General features: G+C 55.0%; 1 protein-coding gene across 4 annotated transcripts in view; it reads right to left on the reverse strand.

Annotated features, from left to right (window-relative positions):
• Window positions 1–2065: 2065 nt before the first annotated feature.
• The window catches only part of SPSB1 (splA/ryanodine receptor domain and SOCS box containing 1), a 69624-nt gene continuing 51437 nt past the window's right edge, over window positions 2066–20252 (reverse strand). For all 4 annotated transcript variants that reach the window (XM_055306368.1, XM_055306369.1, XM_055306366.1 and 1 more), the window contains exons 2-3: window positions 13957–14797; window positions 2066–4121 (exon numbers count right to left, since the gene is read on the reverse strand). In XM_055306368.1, coding sequence (XP_055162343.1) covers window positions 3994–4121; window positions 13957–14650 — 822 coding nt within the window. In that variant the 5' untranslated portion in view covers window positions 14651–14797 and the 3' untranslated portion in view covers window positions 2066–3993. The remainder of the gene's footprint in view (window positions 4122–13956; window positions 14798–20252) is intronic.

Here is a 20252-nt window from a genome sequence, read left to right on the forward strand (position 1 = left end):
CCGCCAGCAGCTGAGCCCCAAGAAGCCCTCGGAGAGCCATGAGCGGCTTCCTCCGGGCTTGCTCGGCCAGGACATCATTTGTTGATTCTAGAGCCCAATCCCTAGCTCATGGTTTCCTCCTTGGTTGCCATGGTCCCGTACAGAAAACACAGCAAACTCCTGGCCCCGGGCAGCTCATTTATTTCAAATATTCCTTGCAGCTGGACTCCAACCATGTTTGGGTGTCTGGACTGGAGCATGAACTAATTGCTCTGTCTTCGCCCCCCCCCCCCCCCGCCCCCAGCTCCCCCAGCATACTTTATGGTTCAGTAAAGTCCACATTCCTCATCTCGCCGCCGAGGAGGCGCGGGAGGAAGGGTGGGAGGGAAGCCCGGTGCAGAGAAGGAGGGGGTGCTCTTCCCATCTATGGCCAAGCCCCAGGCCGCTACCTGCTCGAAGGCAGGGTATTAATTACAACCACATGGGCTGGTCTGCAAGATGGTTATATTAAGACTGCTCCCTTCAACACGAAACCCTGCTCCCCCAGAAGTCTCCGGGCAGTACAAAGGGCCTTATTTTGCCTGGGCTTCCACCACCACCACCACCACCACACCACCACCACCACCACACCACCGCCACCCCCACCCTGACCCCCTGCCTCCCCCTGCCACCTCCTTCAAAGCAAGCTGAGTTCCAACTGCAACCCAGACATGAACTCCAACCGAAAAAGAATTTCAGGCCACCCCTTTCCTCCCAAACACATCTGGGGAAGGCATCTAGGGCGCCCTTTCCCCCAAAACCCACCTTGATCTTTGGAGACTTTAGCCAAGAAGAAAGAACATTTACCAGGAAGCTGGTTTAGGGATGTTTGGACCGTTCTCAAAGACCAATTCCAGTCCAGGAGCTTCCATTTTCCAGAACAGAAGTGCACGAGCTTTTAAAGCATTTGTTTGCACACTTGCTGATGTGGCGGGCCCTGTCCTACAGCCTCATCTCATCCTCGCTGCCCTCCTAGAGATGGGCACTGTGAGGATTACCATTTGACGGAGGCTCATCCAAGAGTGCGCAGTGGGGGAGGGGTCAGAGCCAACATTTGAACCCAGGTCTGACTCAGGAGTCCCTGTGCTCGTCGCTGGGCCAACCCACCAACACACTGAAAGAATTTCCCTTTCCTCAGCAACTTGTCCGGAAAAAGAGCTGACACAGTCGCAAACAGTGGTCTCCAAACTCTCTTAGGCAAGGTTGCTTGGGGAGTTTGAGAAAACTGCAGATCCCTGGCCTGGCCCCAGAAACGTTGATTCTGTTCATCTCAGGCAGGGCTCGGAGAAAACGTGCATTTTGGCCAACACCTCCCGTGGGATGCCCATGCAGGGGGTGTGAGGACAGTTGGCCAGGAGGCTGTCAGAGAAGGGGACATGGGACTTTGGTCCTAGGGGTCTTGGGTCCTCAGACCAGGGTGCTTTCCACAGCACCGTGAGATCCTGAAAGGCCCACCGGGAGCTGAAATGCAGTCTTGCCAATTCTTTGGAAACTAGTCCTGACATGTGATCCTATCTAGGAAATTTCTTGACGATTTGTGTATCACTCACCAATCCTCTGAATAAGCCTGATTTTCCTGTCTTCTCTGCTAGGGGGTGAGGGGGAGGACCTGCCCACTGGAGCTGGAGAAAGGGTTCACCGTGAAGGCTCACCAGCATCAGTGCACGCTGGCACTGGCGGTACGATTCCTTCTACCTACAGCGCCTGGGCCCCGAGAGGGCTCACACGGGCTTATACCCTGCCCCTAAAAAGCCCACTGTCAACTCAAGCTGTAGACACAGGCGAGCCAGAGGCTCTTGCTGATGTGCAAAATCCTTTCTGTGAGGCTCAGAAAGTCTTAGTCTGGGCTGCAGGCTCACAAACTTCTGAAAAGGGATGGGGACATTCTAGGATCACCTCTCTAGGATTCGCCTCCTGCTGGGGCTCTCCTCACACCCTCTGCCAAAGTGTCCCAGGGGATCATCTCATTATCTATTGAAAACTAGACGCAAGGAGGCCTTGGCCACGCCTCTTCCCTTTCCCCAAGGCACACAGAGGGACTCAAAAGTGGTTTTGTATTTTAATAAACTTTCCTTTATTAGGTTACTGACTATTATTAACCATCATAAAATAGAACGGGTGTTTCAAAACTGTACAGGTCACAAGGTTCTGAGCTGAGAGGAAAGAAGGGTGGGGCTGAGGTTTGGGAAGCCGGGGACAGAGGTGCAGAGAGATGACCAAGAGCCCACAATTCATCCAGCGTCCGTGGGAGACGGCTGGGTCAAGGCAGTAAGGCTGGGATCGGTGTAAGTAAAACTCTCTCGTGTGCAACATTCATGAGAACATGACCCACCCTGAAACAGGAGTGAGAAAATGTCTTTAAGAGTCTTATAGGTAAGGTTTCCTCCCCTTCCTCCCCCCTGGAAAAAAACCTCAAAATAATAAGGGGGTAATTTACATTCCTCACCCAGACTTGGCACCAATTTTGTGCTTTAAAAAATATACTCCACTGGAAGACTTTTTTTTTTTTTAAAGGTACCCTACAGCAGCTGTTTAAAACATAATTCTTACAGACAAATATATATGTATATATATTAAACATTTAAACAAATAAAGTCATCTATTGTACCTGTACAGAAATGAACAGAAGTCAGATTCTAAGAGAGTTGACTTCAAGATCGAAGAAGCGGTGAGTACAGTGGCAGGGGCTGGGGTCTGCTACGTGGGGGGGCCGTGGCAGGGCACAGGTGGCCCTCTTCTGCTGGCTGCCCCTCCTCACCCCGCCCTGCTCCTCGTGTGGCTCTGGGGGGTCGTGATGAGCTGAGGCTGCTCCACTCGGATGCAAAGCCCGGACAGGAACACTATGTGGAGGCCTGTGCTGGCTTCCGAGGGGCACCTCACTCTGCTCTCCCAACCCCGCCGCGCCCCTGGCTTCTCTGGGGCTGCAGACCCCACCCATCCTCCCTTCTTAGTTCTTGGGAAGCCAGAGCTTCTGAGGCTGCACATGGGAGATCTCAGCTGGGGAGGCAAAAGCAAAAAGCAACCCCCCCACAGAAGACTAAGAAGTAAAACCATGTGCAAAGACGTAGGAGCTGGAGTGGTTAGGTGACTACCTGGAGACACAGGGAGCTGCCACGGCTCCTGCAGACAGGTCCCCTAAGACTCTCATATTGCACATGAGGCTAATGTTCCCTGAGGGGCGTGCTCGGAAACTCGGAGCAGAGCCCCCAGGAAACTGTGGGCCCGGGGACCCACATAAAGACACCACTGTGCCCACGTGAGGACATACCACAGACACAGCCCAATGAGAGGGGCAGGTGAGGCACACATGTCCCCGGGAGGGGCAGGTAGAGGAAGAGCTACAGAACACCCCAGAGAGAGGAGAATGAAACAAGGTTTCCTTTCTAAATGGAATAAATAAATGGCTTTCGTTATTGTTAAAAGAATAAATACAGGGTACCGGGGGAGGGCTGACAGCCGTGGTGATGCTGGGTGCTCATGTGCCTGGGGAAAGTCTTGGCTTCTGCCTGGGTGTCCGTGGGGGAGTTTCTGATGTCCTGAGCGTTGTCTGCTGTGCCACGGCCCCCCTGGCCTCAGCACCAGCCCTCATCTGAGCATCTCTTAGTCACCCTGGGGTCTGCTCTTGGGGCCAGGGCACCTCCTCCTGGGACCTGGCAGGTGGGGGGGGGGTCCCCGAGCCACCCCGAGGGCATACTGGAGCTCAGTGTAGGGCTTCCTAGGAGTCTGTTCTCTGTGTTTTTTTCCAAAGAGGGACTGTGATACGGCATGCAGGGGACTTCTGCCAATGTCAGCATGGGGACAGAGGAGCCTGTGTCGAGCGGTCAGCGTCCGGCAGGGGCAGCGGGGAGGATGGAGAGGAAGAGCAGGGACGTCTTCCCGCGGCCGGATGCCAGTCCGAGGCACAGGGTACCGCACGGCGGCAGGCCGGCGAGGTGGCACCAGGTAGCTGTCGCGCTGGCGATGCAGGGTGGAGGGTCACTGGTAGAGGAGGTAGGCCTTGAGAGAGGCCGGCAGCGGCAGCGTGTGGATGTCACCCAGACGCTCCTTCCCGAGGGCCAGGCGCACTGAGCGGCGGCAGAGATCCATGAGCGGCAGGGGCTCGGCTGGGGGGACCGAGGAGAGAGCAGGGACAGGTTAGCACAGCTCTGGACGGCTCGAGAACGAACGATGCTAACAACAACAGCAATTGTAGCGGTGTTAGGTTCTATTTTATTATTTTTTAAAGATTTTATTATTTGTTCATTCATGAGAGACACAGAGAGAGGCAGAGATACAGGCAGAGGGAGAAGCAGGCTCCCTGCAGGGAGCCCGACGTGGGACTCAATCCCGGGACTCCAGGAGCATGCCCTGAACCAAAGGCAGACGCTCAACCACTGACCCATCCAGGTACCCAACGGTGTTAGTTTTAACACACAAATAGTAATAAGGCAATTTTACATTTTAAATCAACTGTTAATAGCTACCACGGAGAACCTGCTCTGGGCCAGGCACCTTTGTGAGCCCTCATTTAATGGTTTATTACAGTTGGCTATGAGGGACTCGATCCCAAGGAGGCATTATTATTATCCCCATTTTACAGGTGAGGACACAGAGGGATAGGGAGTCCAAATAACTTGCCCAGGGTTACCGTGTTGGTAGGAGAAGGAGCTGGATCCGAACCCAGGCCGCCACTGCTCTCACTCAGTGGACAAGCCTTCATTGTGCATCTGACCCAGCACATGGAAGCCAGCCCGTCCCAGCACAGGCCCCAGCTCAGATCCCATACAGGCATTCAGGAAGGGAATCGTTCTATGTTAGCCCAATGCTTGTAGGTCCTGCAGCCGACCCCACCTCACTGGTGAGGGCGCTGAAGCAGGCAGGGCCTGATGTATCCGGGTTACATGCTGGGGTCTGAATCCAGGCAGTCTGAGCTCAGTAACCACATCAGTTGCTGTCAGTGAGGATGTAAGAAATGCTGGTCCAGGGGCGCCTGGGTGGCTCAGTTGATTGTCTGCTCAGGTCATGGTCCCAGAGTCCCAGAACTGAGCCCTCCATCAGGCTCCCTGCCCAGCGGGGAGTCTGCTTGTCCCTCTGATCTTCCCTCTCATGCTTTTTCTCTCATTCACTGTCTTGAAAAAATACATAAAAAAATTGTAGGGGCACCTGGGTGGCTCAGTGGTTGAGCATCTGCCTTTGGCTCAGGTCATGATCCTGGAGTCCTGGGATCGAGTCCCACATTGGGACTGCAGGGATTCTGCTTCTCCCTCTGCCTATGTCTCTGCCTCTCTCTCTCTCTGTGTCTCATGTATAAATAAATAAAATCCTGAAAGAAAGAAAAGAAAGAAAAGAAAGAAAGAAAAAGAAAGAAAGAAAGAAATGCATGCTGGGCCAGAGACACACTCTACAGGAGGCAGAGTCGAGGGGCCGTTCCCGGCCCAGCCACCCCATAGCCTAAAGGTGCAGTGTCTACAGAAACCCTAGGTCCTAGGTACTTCTTCCCACCCGACACAGTGAGCTGAGGGCCCAGGCAAGGGAAAGTGGAAATGCCAGTCCAGCCTCAGCAACTGGGACCCTCAAGACTATCCCAAGCACCGCCAGGGAAACTGAGGCCAGGGCTCATGGCAGCGCTGCTTCGGGCACCTGGATTTGAGAGGAACTTCCAGCTGCAGTCTACAGCCTGCAAGAGCACTTCTGTCCTTCTGTTCCTAGACAGCCTAGGATCTGTCTTCCCCAAAGGGAAGCTCCATGCAGCCTGCATCTCAGATGAACTCTGCTCCAGGAGTGTGCAAGTCACTCCCTGCCAGGCCCTGAAGGCCGTGGGGGCAGAGTGGGCCCTGGTCTCCCTGCCTCCCTGCAGTTGACTCTTCCTGGGTCTCTTCCCAGAAGCAGGGTGCAGGTGAGCACACCTGGAGCTGCTCAGGGCCACCCCTTGGGGGGTGGAAAAAAGGGGGGGGAGGGGGGGGGGGGGGGGGGGGGGGGGGGGGGGGGAAAATAATATAATAGGGATAAGGGGGGGGAAAATGAAAAAATAAAAATTTGTATATTTTTTTATATTTGGGGGGGGGGGGGGGGGGGGGGGGGGGGGGGGGGGGGGGGGGGGGGGGTTGGGGGGGGGGGGGGGGTTTTTTGGGGGGGGGGGGGTTGTTTTTTGGGGGGGGGGGGGGTGTTTTGGGGGGGGGTTGATGTGGTTGGGTTGTTGGGGTGGGGTGGGGGGTGGGGGGGGGGGGGGGGGGGGGGTGGGGGGGGGTTGGGGAGACTGACGCATGGGGTATGGGGGTTTGTTGGTGGGGGTGGGGGGGTTTTGGCTTTGGTTGGTGTGTGTTTTGGGGTTGTGTGTGGGTGGGTGTGGGTGGGTGTGGTGTTGTGTTTTTGATTTTTTATGTGGGGTGATGTGGTTTGGTGTTTGGGGGATGTGGGGGTAGGTGTTTGGGGGTTGTATTATTAGGTTTTTGTGTTTTTGTAATGGTTTTAGTTTGTATGGTATTGTGTGAGTGGGTTTTGTTGGTTATAGGATGGGAGGGGTTTGTTTGTTTGGGGAGTTTTAATTGAAGTGGTGGATATTAGGGATAAAGGGTTTGGGGTAGGGTAAGTTTGGTGTGAGGATTATTAGGTTTATTTTTTTTGAGTAGGTTATATGGGTGTTGAAAAGATTTTGTTATTGATTAGAGAGGAGAGAGATTATGATATAGTGTATTGTTGTGAAGTTTGGGATTGGGGGATGGTTTTAGGGTTTGAAGGAAATATATATTTGTGGTTTAACGGGATTATTTTATTAGTGATGATGAAGTGGAATTGATGGAAAGAATAAAATGGGATAATGTATAAAAAACTTAACTGTGACCACAATCTCATAATCTAAGGCCACAATACAAATAATGAATTATACATATAGAAGACGAATTCGAGCAAGCTCTTACAGGAATTGCCTCAGTTTCCCCGTCTGTCAGATGAGGAATCTGGACCAGATGCTTCAGTCTCCTCCAGCTCTGATCCTGAAGGCCAGAAATGCCACCCAGTGGCTCCTGGCCTGGACATGCTGAGTGGCCCTTCAGCAGATCGAGTGGGGGGAAACCAGTGGCCCTTCCTCTCATCCACTCAGGAGCTCTCTCCGTCTGCCACATCGGGCTAGCCCTTTTTTCCCCCAGGATGTGGCTCGGCCCCCATGGGGAGACGGAGGGGCTTCCCTGGTGGCTGGGGACACTTGAGAAAGTATCAAGAGCCATTGAATGTGGCCAGAGAGCCGTGCAGAGCAACAGAGGGAAGGTTAAGAGGGAGTTCCTGTCACACCCTCTTAGCTTAATGGTTTCCCAGGCATCGCATGGGTACCCTCACGAAGAGATGTTTCTAAATGGCAGAGCCTGCAACACCACCACCGCACCCCCCCACCCCGGCCCAGCTTCCTTATTCTCGGTGACAGCCTACCTGAAATTAATGTCATGACCCCAGCAGCAGCTCCGGTTAGTGGAGCACAAATTGTGTGCCTCGTGGGGATTGTGCCCCCCACAATCTACAGATGGGGAAGTGACCTGGGGAGGAGAGAGCCAAGGGCTAGTATGTGGATATGCGCCCAGATCTAGCCAATTCCATAGTCTGGCTCTCTCTTTGCCAACATGACGAGGAAGCTCGTGATAGCCCCTTGTGCTTTACCCCAAGGGACGGGGACCTATGGCTACCTCCTTCCACCCCCACTGGAAAGCAGCTGTGTGAGATGGGGGAGCTTCCTCTGCCTGGCCATCTCTGGACCACACTGAAGAATCCAGGTACGGAGGGGTTGTGAACCCAGGAGGGTTGTGTCCTTCAGACATACCAGATCTGCCTGGATGAGTTGCAGGAGCAGCAACTAACAGATGCAGTGATGCATCATGAGCCAAAAACATGACCAGCCATGCAAGCAGCCCATGGTGGGTCTGTTCTTGGGGGCCACAAGTACAAAAACAGGTCATTTCCCCCTGGATCTTGTAGGGGACAAACGATGGTGCACAGGGCCATGGTCTGATTGCTTCCTAAAGGCTGGGCAGAGACCAGGAGTACACTGGCCACAGAAGTGGATGTGGTACCGGGCCATGGAAGATATCGGTCTTGATTTCAGTTGGTCACTAATATATCCAAGAACGTCTCCCTACCTCAACACTTTTGATGGGGGACTGCAGGCTCTGTATCCAGCCCCATCCACAAAGCCAGGTACCCACCGAAGTTCCACCGAAGAAGTTTCCAAACAGGGAAAGGAAGAGTTTATTTGATAACCTGTGCGAGGGGCCTCAGCCACTAGGCCCACTTCCAGGAAGCTGAGGCGCTCGTCCCAAACTTTACATAGTTTATATGAATGGGGTGTGAAGGGCAAGGAGTTCAGCACAGAAACTGGGAAGTAAATCAGGTGCTATTTATGGAAAGTCGAGGAACTGGATGGGTATATGCAGGAACTTCCATATTTTTCAGAGAAATGATTACCTGGTGGCCTATCTGAACATGCATGGCCTGGCGCGCCCGCCTGCGCCTCTCCCACAGTTCTCAGAGCGACTACACCTGACTCATGCCTCCAGAGCCTGGTGCTGTGCTAGTTCACGGGCTCAGGGTATGAACTTTGGGTCTGCGAGGTCGAGGACAGAGATCTCATGTCAGGAAGTGCCCCTGGTCCAGCCATGTTCACATTCACACCCATCGCTTTCACCTTCCTAAGACTGGCCTCATGCTTACTCCTGCGAGTAGCTCACAGTGAAAATGCCCCATGAAATGGATTCTAGAAAGTCTTGGGTGGAGGACGGGCATCTCAGGATATGTGTGCATTTTCCCTCCACATCAAGCAGTTCTTATGAAAAAGAAGCAAGACCCCAACCCCTTGTACTTGGCAACCAGGGAAGGATACTTGACACAGTGAGCCTAGAACAGCCCCTTCTCTCCTAAGTGGGCTCTTTTCCCCAGAAGGAAGCTCTTGGAGGTTGGGGTGACTAGGAGGTTCTCTGGAGCCCAGCTGGAATGGAGGTGCAGGGGGGAGCCACCATTAGGTGAGGCGCCCCAGGAGGGCATCTAGGGAGGCCAGGAGGACACCTGGAAGAGGTCACCAAGTGGAAAGTTTCTTGAGGAAAAGAGCTGAGCCCTCTCCGAACCCAGAATCCTGAAAATCCTCACCATACTCTTCTGGGAGCAGTAAAAGGGAGAATTTGAAAAATGGAGGAATGTAGAAAAAAGGATTCCTCAGTGGGAGACACAGTCACAAGCTGTGGGGGCAGGGAGGACCCAGGGGGACAGGGACTTTCCCTTGGGTGACAGCCAGTCTGCGGCTTGCAAGTAGGTCTTTTCTTTCTGTGCTTCTAGGGAGGGGCACAGGCAGGCCTGGAGGCCCAGCTGGGCCCTGTCTCCCCCTTACAAAGGTCATCTCCACCCCTTCACCCCAGGAAAGAGGAAGGTGACACCACAGCTCCTCTGGCTGTGGCTTCAGCCCCAGAAGGTCTCAAGGCTGGAGGAATCAGAACTAGTGGCCTGTGGTCAGAGCTGGCTGGGGACGGTGGGGGTGGCCGCACAGGGACACATTGATCACTCTGTGCCTTTGCTCTGGGCCCTGCCCCAGAGGGGGCAGCAACTCTGCTGGGGAGGGTGTGTGTGCCCAGGACACCAGGGAAGGGGGCCGCTTGCTGCTGTGAGTGAGCGCTGCAGCACTCAGGGAGGGCCCCCCACTTAGCAACTCTGGCTGACAAGCTCTGCCAAACTGCTACTCCCTGCTGAGGTCGGGACCTGGTGTCTGGGGCGGAGTGGGGTGGGGAAGGACGGTATAGAGGTCGTCCCAGACATCCCAGGGAGCGCTGACAGGTCAGATGGCCTCTGAGGCTGTGACCCCGGGAAGAGGTACCTAGCCAGCCCTGGCCAGACTCTCTGCCTGTCACACTGCTCCCCCGGGTGGGCCACAGATCCGGTCTTGCCATGACATTCCCCCTCCTCAGCTGCCTCAGAAGGTAAAGGAAACCCTCCTGAGCAGAAGACTTCGGTCCCCTTCGACCTCACCCAACAAATACCCTATCTGAGGGCCGTCTTGCCTTCCCTTCAGGGGGTGGCATGGGGGTCTCAGGGGGAATGATCTAGAGTCCCTGTCTCCACATCTATAATGAGGGGGATAGTGTCCTCTCTTCTAAATTTTTTTTTAAAATTTTTATTTATTTATGATAGTCACAGAGAGAGGGGGAGAGAGAGAGAGAGAGAGAGAGAGAGAGAGAGAGGCAGAGACACAGGCAGAGGGAGAAGCAGGCTCCATGCACCGGGAGCCCGATGTGGGATTCGATCCCGGGTCTCCAGGATCGCGCCCTGGGCTAAAGGCAGGCGCCAAACCGCTGCGCCACCCAGGGATCCCTGTCCTCTCTTCTAAATTCAGAACTCTCTGGATCCTCGGAATGTGACCCTCTTGGAAACAGCATCTTTGCGGATGTCATCACTTAAGGTAAGGTCATGCCAGAGTAGGGTGGGCCCTGAATCCAATGGCTGGTGTCCCCAAAAGATAAAGGCAGACCCAGGAGGTCATGTGGCAACGGAGGCGGAGATGGAGTCAGGCATCCACAAGTGAGGACTGCTTTCAACCAGCAGAAGCAGGAGGGAGGCCTGGGGAGGATTCCCCTCAGAGCCTTCAGAAGGGACCAACCTGTCGCCATCTTGACTTTGGACACCTGGCCTCTGGAACAGTGAGGGAATGCATTCTGCAGGTGGTCATCTGTTCCAGCAGCCCCAGGAATCAAACACACCATCCTTTCTGTCCGTCTGTAAACCCACTGCTCTGTCAGGCTTCTGACCCCACCCAACCCTGAAGACTTCTGTCAAGGCCACCAGAGATGGCCTGGATGCCAAAGTTGATGGACAATTCTCAGCCAGCACAGCACTTGACCTGGCATCACCTTGTCCTTCTGGAAGTCCTCTTTTCATGTGTTGTCCAGGCCACTACTCTCCCCTTGAGCCCCACAGCCACTCTGTCTCCTCTCCCCTTCAACCGCCCTACCCTGAAACACATACGTGGCCCAGCGCTCAGCCTCAGCCCTGCCCCCTCACTCCCTGGGTGATCTCATCAGGGGGCTCGGCCTTAAACCGCCCAGCCGTGGATGACTGCCCCAGTGACCTCGATCCAGATTTGTAGAACTACCGAGATGTGTGGAGTGAGAGTCTCAAACTTAACTCCCCTACCCTGGCCCAAGCCCTAGTCAGGCCACCTCTCCCCTGGATGACTGTCATGGTTCCTCCCCAGCCTCCCAGTGGCCACTCTCGCTCCCACCATTCATTTTGAGGCAGTAGCCAGAGCGATCCCATAAACGGGGCCCATTTATGCCCGACCAGGACTGGAAGAGACATTGAGAAGGCAAGGGAACACTCTGGTGTTGTCTGGCATCGAAACCAGTGGCCAAGGAATTCATGGAATGGATCACAGCTGCAGACTAACAGGCACAACTTTCTACCCAGATCTTTTCCTTCCACCTTTAAATTTCACTGACTCTCGGGACACCTGGGTGGCTCAGTGATTGAGCGTCTGCCTTTGGCTCAGGTTGTGATCCCCGGGTCCTGGGATCAAGTCCCACATCAGGCTCCCCACAGGGAGCCTACTTCTCCCTCTGCTTGTGTCTCTGCCTCTCTCTCTGTGTCTCTCATGAATAAATACATAAAAATCTTAAAAAAATTTTTTTCCCTGACTCTCCCTTGAGGGAGGCAGATTTGAGGCTTACCCTCCTGTCTCCTGGTTTGCCTGTCTCTCAAGTAAATCCTTTCCTTGCTGCATCCCAGTGATGGTCTGTGCTGCCCAGCGGGGAGGCAGACTTGGCTTGGGCTACAGCATGACATTTCTGGGGGGTGGAGGGTCCTCATCATCAACCAAGAGAATCCAAGGTGGGCTCAAGCCATTTGGCACTTGGGAGTCTCCATCCCAGACTCAGTTCATAGATGCAAATGTCTGCAACTCATTCCCAGGCCCGTTCCCTGCTCTGCTCCCCTCAACCTCCCCTCTATGTTTTCCCCAACAAGAAAATTTATAAAAGCATCCAACCTCCCATTGGATGCAGAGCTGACAGGGCATCTATTTCCAAGATGTGCATTTGGGCCTCCAGGGCCATCCTAGCAGAACCTTTGCCGAGCCTTGCTCTAAGTCAGCAGAGGAATGATGCTGGTCGAATGTGCCCTGACTTGCCAGGTGAACAGGCCAGTCGCCTCCAGGCCGCTTGGGGCTCTGTGCTCTGTGTCAGAGCTGGCTATGTGAACGGAGAAGCCCAGCCAACTCCAACGCTGATGGACCTATTCCTGGAGGGGACAGGGGCTGCCCTGCTCTAGTCTCGACCAACGGTCTCAGTGACCTGGCAATGACACAGGGGGCCCAGTTGTTCGTTCATCTGTCTGTCTGCACAGAATGGGCATTACACTGACTAGGGCTGTGGTCACTCCTCTGTCAGGGCCAGGGCTCCTGAAATCCTAGTCCTGGGCAGGATGTGCCTAGTTCTCCCAAGGCCTGCCCACCCCAGCCTAGGGCAGATTTGGCTGTGGACTTTCTACTACCGTCACCTGGGGTGAGAGACTCACAGAACTTGCTCTGCTGGTTCCTTAGATGATGAGGTTTGAGGTTATTTCCTTGGGGAGGCTCCCTGCCTCTGCCAGGAGTCCCATGACCTAGGGGTACTAGGCTGCACAGGTGAGGTTATTGCCATCACTCAGCCAAAGCCAGAGGCAAGAAGCGAGGGAAGGGGGGGGGGTGGAAGCTTCCAAAGAGAAGCGTTTAAGAGTTCCCTCTGCCTTATGTCCCTGGATATTTTCTCTGATATCTTCCAAGGCTGAAGTAGGGAAGAGCCATGGGAGAAGCTGAAGTTCTGGAGGCTTCCAAGACCACAGTAAGCATCTGTGCTTCCGACCCCAGCAGGGCCTTCCCTGAATGCTCACGTGGCCTATGGGGTGCCAGGTCAGACCTGCCTCATAGGGATGGTCAACACAGGGCTGGGCTGGGCAAAGCTTTCTGCACCTTTTTTCAGGCTGGGCTCTGCAGATGGTAGAAAGGACCCAAGAAAGAGTAAGGGTCAAACATGGGGACAGATAGTTTTGGAAGCCTAGGACCTCCTGCCACCATGGGGTCCCAGCCCCGAAGCCACACAGCCCTCCACCTCCTACACTAGGATAGTATCACCACATGGCTATTTTCACATGTGGTCTGAGAAAGGCCACTCCCTTTCCCAAAGGAAAGGGTGGAAATCACAGCTGATTCAGCCTGTTTCTAATCTACACACTCTTCTCCAAGGCATCCTGACATCATGACTGAACAAGCCAGGGGACTGTGGTCTAAAGGAGCCAACTCAGAAGCCTCCAGCACCAGAAGAGACTCTAAACCTGTCTAATGAACAAGAGAGGCTATTGGTTTTCATTTATGTAAGAGGTCCTCGTACCCTCAAAACTGCAAATCCAAGCCCAATAGTATGCTGGCTACTGTACTAGAATTTGGTCAACAACAGATCAAAATTAGAGGTAGATCAACCAGAAACAAAGAGCAACTACCCATGAATTTATCCATCCAGCCACCCACCCACCCACCCATCCATCCCTTCATCTATCCATCCATACTCCCTTATCTATCCATCTATCCATCCATCCCTTTATCCATCTATCCCCCCATCCAACCATCCATTCATCCACTCATTCTCTATCCATTCATCCATCCATGCATCCATCCCTCCATCTACTCAACCATTCTTCTATCCTACCATCCACTCATTCATCCATCTATCCATCCATCCATCCGTTCATGAGGTGCTTGCTATCAGGTAATCTGGCAGATTCCAGCTAGAATTCTTCATTTAAGCAGAGGCAGGCAATAGCCTCTGAGGATCCGAATATGCTGGGATATCTACTTAAAGACGTTTTAGTTTCAATGACTGTAAACTTTTGATCAGGAGCAGCCAGGACCCCAGGACCACAGAAGGTCCGAGAACACTGCCACATTGGACAGCACAGGACACTTACGGTCAAGTCCATTCAAGTAGCGCATGCGGATCTCACAGTGGCCCCAGACGGCACTCACTACAGGATATAGTTTTTTGCCCTTGAGTCCTCGAAAAGCCACTCCCATGTACTGTCCGTCCACAATGAAGCTCAGAGTCCCGTCATCCATGTCCAGGGCCACAAGGAAGGAGTCGGGGACAATAAATGTCTCATCCGGCTCCAAAAAGGCCGGGTATGTTTTGCTTGGTTGGTTTTTGCCATCATGATAGAGCCGGTTGCGCCCCAAGTCCCAGCCCCAAGACTCATGGTTGTTCCCCACGAGGGTTGTGTACCCGACAGAGTGCAGGGGGGCATCCGCTGTCGCCACCCCAACCACAGCGTGTGTGCCCCGCTGCCTCATGGCCCACGTGATCTGCCAAACATGCAGCCCACGTGTGTACCCAACTTTGCCCCTGATGGCATCTGTACTCTGGGCCACCGGATGCCGGTGAAAGATCAGCTTGTCGTCCTCCTTCACAAAGACATTGAGCGATCGGTCATTGTTATTCCATGAGTGGAGCAGCTGGATGTCGTAGGACACGGGGGGCATGTCTAGCAGCAGGTCCAGGCGGGTGGGCTTGCAGTAGTCCAGGCCCTGGAGCTCCTGCTTCAGGGGCCGGTACGTGGGGTCCCTCATGTCCACGGTCTTGATCCCTCCAGTGACCTTCTGACCCATGTTTGCCTTTGGTTTCACCTCTGCACTGAGTCCCACAGCAAACTCATCAATCGTGGGGCCTTCCGTCCGGTTTTCCAATGAAGCCCAGATCAGTCCTAAGGAAGGTTGGTAGGCGGCCTCTGGGGACTGTAGGGCCCTCCGTGGTGCCTGATGGAAGGAAAGAGAAACAGGCTGGATGAGCAGGAGGTGCGGGAAGAAGGGGAATACAGTAGTTAGGAGTATGAGGCTGCCCACGCAGGCACATCCCAGCTACCTGATGCAAGGCAGGCCGCAGCCATGGCTCTGTCGCCACAGCCACACCACCAGGAAGGCGACAGGCTGTCCATCTGCAGTTGGCAGGGAGAGGTGGGCTGAGGGGCTGGCCACCATGCTCAGTGGTGTTGGCTGTACGGCACTCACCTAACCCTAACCCCAGTTTCTCAGGGCAGAAGGCCCAGTTGGCATGGATCTTGCATCAGCCCCAAGGCAATGGGTGTCCTCCTGGGTCAAAGCAAGGGGAAGCTGATTTCCCTTGCCTGCAGTCTGGAGGGAAGGTGAAGCCATAACATGCAACAGAAGTGGCCAGACCTCGTTTCCCAGCCCCTCTTCTCTTCTAGCACCGCCGCTTCCAAGGGTTCATGCCAGGGAAGGGGACCCTGGTGTAGGCAGAAAGCTCACTTGGGGGCTTGCATGGCACTCAGCTGGAAGACCTCGGGGTCTCCTGGCTTGTGGTTCCCTGAGGCCACAGGGAACTCCCCAGACAGCCCTGTGACCCTCCTGGGCCAGGGGTACCAGTGATACTCTTCCCGTGGCCCCTGGGCTGTCCCCTGATCAGGTGAGGACAGAGCTCTCACCCTCCTCCCTCAGGTGGTTCTGAACAACACTTAGAGGACCCCCACTTGTCCCTACCTGTACCCTTTAACCAGCAGCCGTTACTTGGCCCCTCGGGTGCCAACAGCCCATCTTGTGGGGAAGTCAGACCTCTGGACCCCTTGTTCCCACTCTGACTTCACCATCCCGTGGCTCCTCGAAGGGAGGTCAGGGCCATGGGACTGGAGGAGAGATCTCACTCCATCTGTCCCGGTGTCTCCGCTGGCAGTGCCAGGAGAGTTACCTCCAAGGACGAGGGTCTGAAATGTGAGGCTGATCGACCACCCCTACCACACCTGTCCCAGTGTCCAGCCTTGGGTGAGGGAAAAGAATAGGTCATTTGGTTTCCGTTTTCTTCCCCGCAAGATTTTATTTATTTATTCATGAGACACACACACACACACACACACACACACACACACAGAGAGAGAGAGAGAGAGAGAGAGAGAGAGAGAGAGAGGCAGAGACACAGGCAGAGGGAGAAGCAGGCTCCCTGTGGGGAGCTCAATGCAGGACTTGATCCCTGGACCCCAGGATCACAACTTGAGCCAAACTGAGCCACACAGGTATCCCTTTCTCAAAGGTTTTAAAAGAAACTCTTGAGATCGTTCCTAGGAGCACTCAGGTGCCTTAGGTGAAGAGGGCACAAAGGAATCTGCTGGGGGTTACTGCGGGACTCCCCTCTGTGGGTGGCAGGGAAGAGCACCTGCTGGGAGATGAGGGCCGCCGGTGGTGCAAGGGAATCCGGGAGAGAACCTCCCAGCGGGGCCAGGAGGAGGGAAGGGATCTGCAGTGGGCTTGCTGTCTCTTGTGGTCGGTCTCCCAGCCGACCCTGAGCCGCCTCCCGCCCCCGGGACCACATCTTCAGGGCAGCCAGGCCTCTGGGAGGCTGGCTCTCGGCAAGATAAGTGTCCCTATGTGGGAGCACTTGGACGCACCCCCCCATCCCCCTCATTGACCACATCCAGCTTCTCCCCCTCCCTTTTCTGCTGTGGAATGGAGGGCTCACTCGCTCCCTGAGGCATGGTCATTTTTTCAGAGACTCCTAGTGTCAAATGTATGCAAAGCTGGTATAGAGCAGAGGTGTCCGACTGCAGCTAGAGGACCATCCCGGTTCTGGAAAGTTCTATGGAGATCGTGACCTTAGTCCTGGATCCCCCAGGACAATACCAATTTCAAGCCTTCAGGCTCATTGACTCCTGAGAACCATCAATACTTTCAGGACTTGCCTGTGGCCCTGCGGGGACATCCCGTGGCTTTGGCACCTGCTTGTCTGGCTGTATTGGGGTGGAGAGATCTGGGGTTTGGGGGGTGCAAACATGGTCCTTGTAACTACAGACTGGGAGCTGCCTGGCTGCAGCCTCCCCAGACTCCATTCGAGTATCTTCCTGAGCTGGTCTGGGGCAGTTCTTAAAGTCAGAAGCACCCATATCCATCTCTGCCAGGACACCTCACTCTGGCCGGTGCCCTGAGACCTCTCAGTGCAGGAGGACCCTGTGGGGACCCAGGTCAGCCCTCTGGAGGACAGGGAGGGAGCTCTCAGGCCCCTGAGCTGAGACCTGTACACATATAACTCCTACCTCAGCTAGACCAGGGATCGGAAACTTCCCGTGTACAGGGCTAGACAGCAAATGTTTTAGGCTTTGTGGCCAGGCAGCCTCAGCGGAACCACCCAACTCTGCCTTGTGGTGTGAAAGCAGCCACAGACAGAGCATAAATAAACGAGCATGGCCGGGTTCCAATAAAGCTTTATTTATAAGAATAGGCTGCTCCCCAGTCAGCCAACCATTGAGCTAGACAAGGGGCCGGGCATGTCACTTCCTCTGATGACAGAGCACTGCAGAAGGCAGGGGATGGAGGTGGGAAGGAATCTGATGGCTGCGAGGTCAGTCCAGCCTCAGAAAGAGCCGTCAGAAAAGACGGCATAACATCCCGGTGGCACCTCGGCTGTCTGTTGAGGCCAGTTCCGCAAGCTCTCCCTGCTCCACGGCCCCCTGGCCAGTCTGTTGACATGGCCCTTGTGCTAAGCTCCCGCCCTCTTGGGCCATGACCCAGGGGACTGTCCAAGAGGTGGGGTCCTTCTGTCCCTGGACCACCTGACCTGGAGTAGCGGGAGCCCCTGGGAGGAAGGGGCGCAGGTAAAAGTGTCTGCAGCAGTGTGGGCGGCTCCCACGCAAGGGCACCCAGAGCCTCACCAGGGGGCACGGCACACCCACTCTGCTGCTTCTGGGCCATCCTGCTGCAGTCACCCCAAGTGGGCAACCACCGTAGCAACCCAGGCCACTCTTACCTTGTCTGTCACCTGCCTCTTCCCACCCTGCATCCATGCTACAGTCAGAGTCGACACTTTCTTCTCGTAGACCTCCTGCTGTCCATACCTGGCCACCTCCTTGCCATGCAAGGCCATTGAGGTGGTCCAGCTGCCCCTCCTTCCTTCTATTTTTAAATGTGGCCGCAGAGATCTGCCCTTCTGTGGGTCTCCTGGGGCCCTGCCAGCCCCTTCTTGGGGAGAGCCGTAGGGTGCCCCCCCACCCTGGCCCCCGACCAGACACCTCCCCAATTGCACCTCCCTACTTTGTTCTCCTCCACCAGCACTGCTCCTGAGGACAGGGATGGCTCTGCTGCTGCTGCCGCCACCACCCATCAGCCACACTCAGCCACACACAAGCTCAGAGCAGCAGTGGCTGCGGTGTCGGTGCGGGGCTACTGGGCAGGAGGGAGTAAAGTCCCGACAGTGCCAGGCTGCGGCTCCTTCACTCCCTCTGTGGGAGTTCCTGTTCAGAAAGCTCACGCACACATTAGCCTCGGGGTCCCCAAGGCCACACCTGCCTGCCCTACTCAGGGCTGTCCCAAGCCAGCCCTCAAGACAAATTCCTGGTGTACACCTGTCCCGCGCTGCCAACCTCTGATTGCCCAGGTAATAGCTTGCTCCCCCCTGCCCTCAGCCCCTGGTGCTTCCCAAGGCCCAAGGCACACCTGGAGCAGGGGTGAGAAGGGGCGACCTGAGGCTCCAGGATGGGGGCAGGGTGGAGATTTTTGGACTGGGTGGGTGGGTGGATTGTTACCCTCCTCAGCAGCACATATGCAGCAGGATAGGTGTCTCAAGGAAGAGTAAGAGTGCATTGTGTACACACACACACACACACACACACACACACACACACACACACCTGTGTGCACACAGGCACTGAAATGGAAGCAAAGTAAAATATGTTCAAAGGAGCTCTACCCGGAGGACAATTCTTCTTGCATGTTACATGGAGTCGACAAGTCATTCTGGGTTGGGAGCTCTTAGTGGCATTTTTCTACAAGTAAAAGTAGATTAAAGACTCCAAAGGGCCCAAGGAGAAAAATAACCATACAAGGATGGTTCGGAAAGTGCACAAGAGGAAGGACACGCTACACAACTGTCAGAGAGTGTGAAGTTGTAACACAGAAGCACGCCTGATTGGGGGTCAAGTTCTAGAGCCAGTGAGGTCGTGGGGCTCAGTGTGGTCAAAGTCACCCCATACGGTTCCAGAAATGCCATATGAATAGCTTCCTCACTGGGAAGGGCAGGCAAGCTGCCCCCGCCCCCCACCGCACTGCCACAGGCCTCTCCCTTGTCAGTTGGGCCACGTGGTTGTTGAGGAGTGGCTGGGCGGGGGTCACCAGGTCACTCAGTGCCCCTGAGGCTCCACTCTTCACGCTCCACTTCCCTCTGCTCCTCTGCTCAGCCCGGTGCATCCCCCTCCCAGGCCCAGCACAGCACTGGCCCCAGTCCCCAGGGGGACAGAGAAGAGGACCTGCCCCCAACATCAAAGCCAAGCTCGAGGTTGTGTCTGTCTCAAGCACTGGAGGGCTGGGAGCAGGCAGTGGAGGAGCACCCAGTGCGGGGGACGCAGGAACCACAGCCACCAGGCAGGGATACCTGTACTTCATACACTGGCTTTGTGAGCTGACCTGTTTTACCCTCAAGAGGGACACAGAGAGACATGAGCAAACACACCTGAGCAGCTTTAAGATGTTGCATTTACTTACAATCTCGTGGATAATTTAAAAACTCTGGGACTAGGGGTGGGGGGGTTGGGGGGGGAGCAGAGAGAGAGGGTGTCTGCTGTCAGGCCAGATGCCACTAAGGCCTATGGTTTGACCTGTGGGGGGGGACCCCTTCCCCTCTCTCAACAACCCCCATCTCTCCCTCACTAACGCTACATATGCGTCATCTTCGATGGGTCAAGTCAGTTCATGGTTCATTGCACAAGGGGATGCCTCCCCAACCCTCCAATGGGCAAAAGCATCCCTCCTACTATCCCTTGCAGCTGCCATGGGCTGGGTGACCTGTGGCTCTAGGACTCATCCTGTTCATAAGGGAATTCCAGGTGGACCTCTGGATTCTAAACAGACAAGTTTCCAAAGCCTCCGGCTCCCACTGCTGCTACAGAGAGCCAAATTAAGGTGGTCTCAGTCCCGGATCAGTGACCAAGGCTCCTGTCACAAATGCCCGCTTTGGAGAGAGTTTGCTCGGGCCACAGCTCTCCATAGGGAGGAACACTAGAACCTCACAAACTATCTTTCCTTTCGTTTCTCAGGCCCCTCCGGGTATGCTCTTCTGTGCCCTCAGATGGCAGGGAGGCCAGATCTGGAATTGGTAGCTGTGCAAGGAAGGATGCCCAGAACTACATACGGATCCCTAGGGGGTGAGAGGAGCCAGAAGCATCCTCATGGTGCACTGCTGGGGCGGGGGGGTGTCTGTGACCTGGTCCAGGGCTCC

Source organism: Nyctereutes procyonoides, unplaced genomic scaffold (genome assembly GCF_905146905.1).
Source record: "Nyctereutes procyonoides isolate TBG_1078 unplaced genomic scaffold, NYPRO_anot_genome, whole genome shotgun sequence".
NCBI lineage: Eukaryota > Metazoa > Chordata > Mammalia > Carnivora > Canidae > Nyctereutes > Nyctereutes procyonoides.